Source organism: Protopterus annectens, chromosome 2.part1 (genome assembly GCF_019279795.1).
Source record: "Protopterus annectens isolate FY-2018-M chromosome 2.part1, PAN1.0, whole genome shotgun sequence".
Lineage (NCBI taxonomy): Eukaryota > Metazoa > Chordata > Ceratodontiformes > Protopteridae > Protopterus > Protopterus annectens.
In genome coordinates, this window is record NC_056729.1 from 167,555,931 (window position 1) to 167,561,930 (window position 6,000).

A 6,000-nucleotide genomic window follows, 5' to 3' on the forward strand; every position below is an offset into this window, starting at 1 on the left:
TTTGTAATAAGGGAATGTACTGGCCTGATAGTCTCTTCTTAATGATCTCAAATTTGATATTGTTAACAATCTGCACTGGGTAACCCCTGTTCACAAACATGTTCATAGGTTCATAGGTAGGTACTAGGCTATCAGCCCAAGGGCCTAAATAATTACACAAACTCCACTCCGCACACCTTCAGATAAAAACAACTCTGATCCAAAACAATACCAAAACAGCAAAATCTTCAGAAGTCAGAAATCGAAAAACAGGAACCAAATTCAAATCCAAAAACAAACTCTTTATTCTCCAGCGCCTCGGTGTAACCACCTTTCAAGAGTATACATTCTCACTGAAAGAATGGATATATATATATATATATATATATATATATATATATATATATACTCATAAAATGTAAAACAATATCGCTAAACTTCCAAAGTATCCTTCAGCAAAAATAAAAATCACGTTGCAATAAATAAACTGCAAGGATACACCACGAGAAGTAAAAGATAAATAAATTCTTGCTTTATTCCAACAAACACATGAAATAAAAGTAGGATAAGCGCTTTCACGTGCACTGTGCACGCTTCATCAGATCTATTTAAACTCTAATAAAATGCGTCTTATATAGTATGTATTGACCAATTGAAAACAAAAATCAATTAAGCAAATACTTAATCAATTAGTCAAAAGCCCTTTCATCAGTCAAGGTTTAAAGCTGAACATAGTTTTACTGGGCATCTCCAATTTCATGCGTTCAGAATAAAAAGCTAGCTTGGTGAATATTTTCTAGCTTCGACGCATGAAACCATCTGAAGCTGCATATCGTAAACACCATCAGCTATTAACATTTGAAATGTTTTCTCTAAAAAGAAACGGAGCACTTGAAATTTCAGATCCAAATAAAAACTATCTATTAAATATTTTTAACAGCATACCCCACTTATCTAAAATGAACCATGACAGCATGATATCAAACATTAAACTATTTCAATTCAATCGCATCAGTGTATAAAAAATATATGTCTTGTAGTGTCGAGGCACTATGAAATTTGTATTCATGACACAATGCATACACGATTCTCTTCATGCATATTACCTGTCATAAAACAAAAGCATGTAGGCTATATCTTAATTTAATATAAATATCCTATTTTTCTTCTAAGTGTTTTCAAATGCTGTATATAGACAAGTAATTCTAGCAGCGTGTCCTATCTAGAATAATTCATACCGCCATCTAACCAAATATTCAATACTCCTTGTTTCCCATAACCACTTTTTATAATAATATAAAATACCATAAAATGATCTGGCAATGAACTTTCAATTAAAATGTCAAAAAGAAAAAATCAAAAAATCAAATATATTATGTACAAATCATGTCAGATAAAACCATGGTCTGACTTGTCCTACTATTATTGATTTCTAGCTGTAGTCTATTGTTGATCAAAAAAATGATCTGACTGTATTGATTGCTTATGTGCAGTAAGATTGTAGGGGCACTAACAACTAACAACTAATGAAAGCAACCTATGTATATGGTTTCCATGAAAACATATAGTTAATCTATGAAGATAATAAATGATGAATAATGACAAAAATATGACAAAAACACATGTATAACTCAAAATGTAGTGATGTAATGTGATGTTAAATGCACCAGCGTGTAATACTATACATGGTGCTAAACTCATTATAGCTAATAAACATATCACAATATTTTGTCTTTGTAAAAAGATCTATAAAAACAGTCTATAAAACACAAAATTAATGTTGTAAATAATAATAATAGTCATTTCATGGATCATCATGCTATGTTACTACTAATTCTCATAAAGTGCTATAAATGTCCTTAATGTCTTATAACAAGCTGAAAGCTAAAATCTAAACAAACATGCTATCAGCACTACCTATCAAATCAGCCATATGACACTATCTTTTTTCAAGAATAGGTTTTAAAGAAATATAGTTATTAATTCCTGGTTCCCTATGTGCCCCAGACCTAAAAATCCAATCTAATTCTAATTTCGCTAAATGATTGATGTTGTCTCCCATTCTGGTGCTCATTTTCACTACTTGCAAAACCCTAAACTTGAATTCATGTGTGGGATTTAAATTAATATGCCTGGCTAAGGCATTTAATTCATTGCTCTTGCGGATATCATAAATATGATTATAGATGCGTTCTTTCAATTTTCTTTTAGTTAGCCCAATATAAAAGGCTTGACAGGATGTACAGTTTGCCATGTAAATCAAATTTGTGCTGTTGCAATTGGTGTACCCTCTTGGTTTAAACTCAAAAAAACCATCTGGGTGTCTATAGTATTGTGTAGTTGTAATGAATTTACACATATTGCAGTTCATACAAGGAAAAGTACCCCATACTGCATGATTACTGTCTCCCATCGTATTGCTTGAGTTCTTCGAAAATATGTCCTTCAAATTGTCACATGTCCTAAACACGAACATAGGTTTATGACCCACTAGAGCTCTAATATCTTCTGTCATAGTTAGTATGTTCCAATGCTTAGTTATTATTTTTCTAATATCAGCATTGTCATTTGAATATTTCATAAAATAGGCAATCTTATCACTATTGCTGTCCCAACCATTATGTTCTACTATATATTTAGAAGTCTTATGCACTGTATCTTGTCTCTTCATTGCTTTATCTTCTCGGACCAGGCTCTTAGTATTTGTTTGTAAAGAGGAAGGTATAATACTATCTCTTATTCCCTTTACTAAATTCAAATTGTAACCTCTCTCTAAGAAGATTTGTTCCATGTTGTCAGCTTCTTCCTTTAATACCGATGGATCTTGACAGATCTTGGTTAATCTAGAGAATTGGCCTTTCACTATCCCTGTAAAGGTGTGCCTGGGATGCATACTGCTCTGTTCTAACATATTATTTTTTCCAACATCTCTTTCTAAAGGGTTAAAATACCTTCCTTGTTGAAATATAAATTCACATCCAGGAAATTGATGCTTACTCTGGAGTATTCAAGGGTGAATCTAAGGAATTCTGTGGTAGATTCTAAATAGATGACGAATTCCTGCAGCTCATCTACTGTTCCAACCCAAAATAACACCACATTGTCAACAAATCTTCTATAAAAACATATTTTTTTCATCCAGGCATTGTTAAATAGACATGTTTTTTCCCAAAAATATAAAACCAAGTTGGCATAAGAATTTGCACATGGGGTGCCCATGGCAACACCCCATGTCTGCAAATAATACTTGTTGTTAAATAAGAATACATTGTTATACAACACTATATCTAACAATTGGCTTATCAAAATTTGTCTATCTACAGAGAAATCACTTTCATTAACCATCAATTCTCGAATGGCTTGCAGCCCATATTCATTGGGTATGCAAGTAAACAGGTTACAAACATCTAGTGTAACCAATATTGGCTTACCTAAATCCATTTTGTCTTGTTGGATCAACTCTATGCCTTTCAGAAGATGTTGTGTATCTTTTAAAATAGTATCAACTTTATCAACGATTGGTCTTAACATCTTTTCTAAAAATGTTGATGAATTATAGGTGGCCCAATATCGCCCAGAGACTATAGGTCGCATTGGTATAGGGCTAATGTCCTTATGTATTTTAGGCAAGCCCTTTAACATAGGTATAAGAGGTTCTTTTATATGTAAAAAATCATGCATTTCACTGCTAATTTGACAACACATAAGTAGATCATACAAATTGTCACGTATGTTATTAATTATATTTACAACCTGATCTATATCCAGTTCTCTATAAGTACTAGTAGAACTGAGAGATGTTTCAATGATTCTGATGTACTCAGCTCTATTCAATAATACGACACCACCTCCTTTATCAGCCGATGTGATTATAATATCTTTGTTGTTCCGTAATTCTTTGAGTGAGTTGAATTCATTTTTATCTAAGTTACAGAATTTATTGCTGACATGCTTAGATGAATAAAACTTATATAAATCATTCTCACACGATTTAACAAAACATTCTACCATGGGTGGTAGCTGGGGAGAGAAAGTGCTTTTTCGTTTAAACTCATTCACCATAACATTATTATCGCTTGCATGCAAGAATTTTTTGTTGCCAAAAAACATTTTTATAGCGATTCTCCTTGCAAACAGTCTTAAGTCAGTGAAGGTTTCCGCTAGTGTACTCAGTTGTGAGGGAATAAAATTTAACCCTCTATTCAGCAATGACAAGTCAGAGTCAGATAAAGTATAGTCAGAATAATTAAACACCAAATCAGTCAGTTCAATGCTTTTTTCTGTTGCCCGTACCTGTCCTGCGAGTACTTTCGTTTCCTCGGTCCTAGGCTTGTTGATCTCCCTCTGGTAAAACGATCGATCCTGATCGGAAAAGGGCCATCATTGGCTCTATTAACAAAAGTGGTGGTCCGTCTAATCATACCTGTCCTTTCCGGATCATCAGCATGAACCAGCGCTTGCTGATTCGGGGGTGGTGTGTTAAGATCCTGAGTCTCAGTAGTTGGTTGCCCTCTTAGGTCGCTCGGTTCAGTGATGTAGGAAACGGCTCCAGTCAAAGGCGCCAAATTCAAATCGCTTGTTCTTCCCGTTTCCGGTTCTTCAACCTGTGAGCGAATGTTGTGATCAGTTCGTGTATTGTTACTCTCCTTGGTTCTGGGCCAAACAAAGATGTTGCCCATTTTGAAATCTTGAAAGTCTCTAGTTAGTTTTCGTTGTTTTATATTTTTCAATTTATCACTATAGATATTAATCTGTGCAGAGATATTGCTGAGTTTCCTGACACATGTCTCTGACTTGAAACGTTCTGTTATGATTCTATATAATGTATCAGTTCTTTTCTGTAAATCAATTTCAATTGGTTCAAAGTGCTCAAGTAGTAGATTAATGTATTTAAAGCCAAGTTCCAGGTTCATATCCTGCCATTTTTTCAACAAACCGGGGTATAGTTGGCCATACGTGGGCATGCACAAAACGCGCATGCCCCTCGGTATAACTTTAAAGTGAATGCAGGCTTGTAGATGTTTCTTTTGCCAGGAAAATCTTTGCAGTTTATATAAATTATTTTCTAGCTCTTTTGTTAGGTCATAAAACTCATTCATGTAACCCCACGAGATGGCTTGGTACACAAAGAAAAGCACAGTACCAAAAAGATTGTCCCAACTGCTTTATTCAATACGGAATCCACTCCACGAACTCAGTACTTGGCACAGTACTGCACACAGAAATCAAAACACACAAGGTTGAGCGCTTTCATCTGCAAAAGCAGATTTCATCAGAACCAAGAAGCTCCCAATCTATGCTCTTAAATACCTAGTTGGGAGCCAAAAATTAGATAGTGAATTGATTGATTAATTAGATGTTTACTCATAATACATAATACACTTCCTTACAGGATCTATACACAAAATATTGAATGTTGAATGTTGTTAATGTAACATAACATAACACAACATAAGATTTTTCATGACCCCTAAAGCATTTACTGTAATGTGTAAAGTATGAATATATGGAAATGTGTGTATAAATGTGTGTAAAAATATATGTAAAAATATATATAAATATATATAATATAATATACTAATATATCCTAAGTAGTATAATCTAGTGCCAAATGAATATAAAATATAAAAAATATAAAATTCATAATCAATTATCAATATACTAAGAAGTGCTGTAAGTGACTAAAATTCAAAAACTGATAAAATTCAACCTAAATTCTAAGGTAATGCGTGCATATACCATAAAAATGATCTTTCATTGGTCCAATTAATTAAACAAAAATACTATTTTGCAAAAAATTATTCCTAATCTTGCTGCAGAACTAATCAAATTTTACATAAAATTTTACATAAGAAACAATATAATTGCAAAAAAATGATAATAATGCATTTGTATATAATGAGGGAACACGTGAATGCCAAAAGCAACCACACTAGCTGTCAAAAATGAGAAAGGGTTTGATACTAATGTGGTCGTTAAGGCCAGGTTTAGTTGTTGCATCACATATCATTTGCCATTTAC

The 6,000-nt window shown here is 33.2% G+C and overlaps 1 protein-coding gene across 1 annotated transcript in view; it reads right to left on the reverse strand.

The window, feature by feature from the left end:
- Positions 1-4,089, reverse strand: part of LOC122794831 (histone-lysine N-methyltransferase 2A-like) — a 71,359-nt gene extending 67,270 nt beyond the window's left edge. Inside the window, 1 exon segment of the mRNA XM_044063436.1 lies at positions 3,411-4,089. Coding sequence (XP_043919371.1) covers positions 3,411-4,089 — 679 coding nt within the window.
- Positions 4,090-6,000: the final 1,911 nt, after the last annotated feature.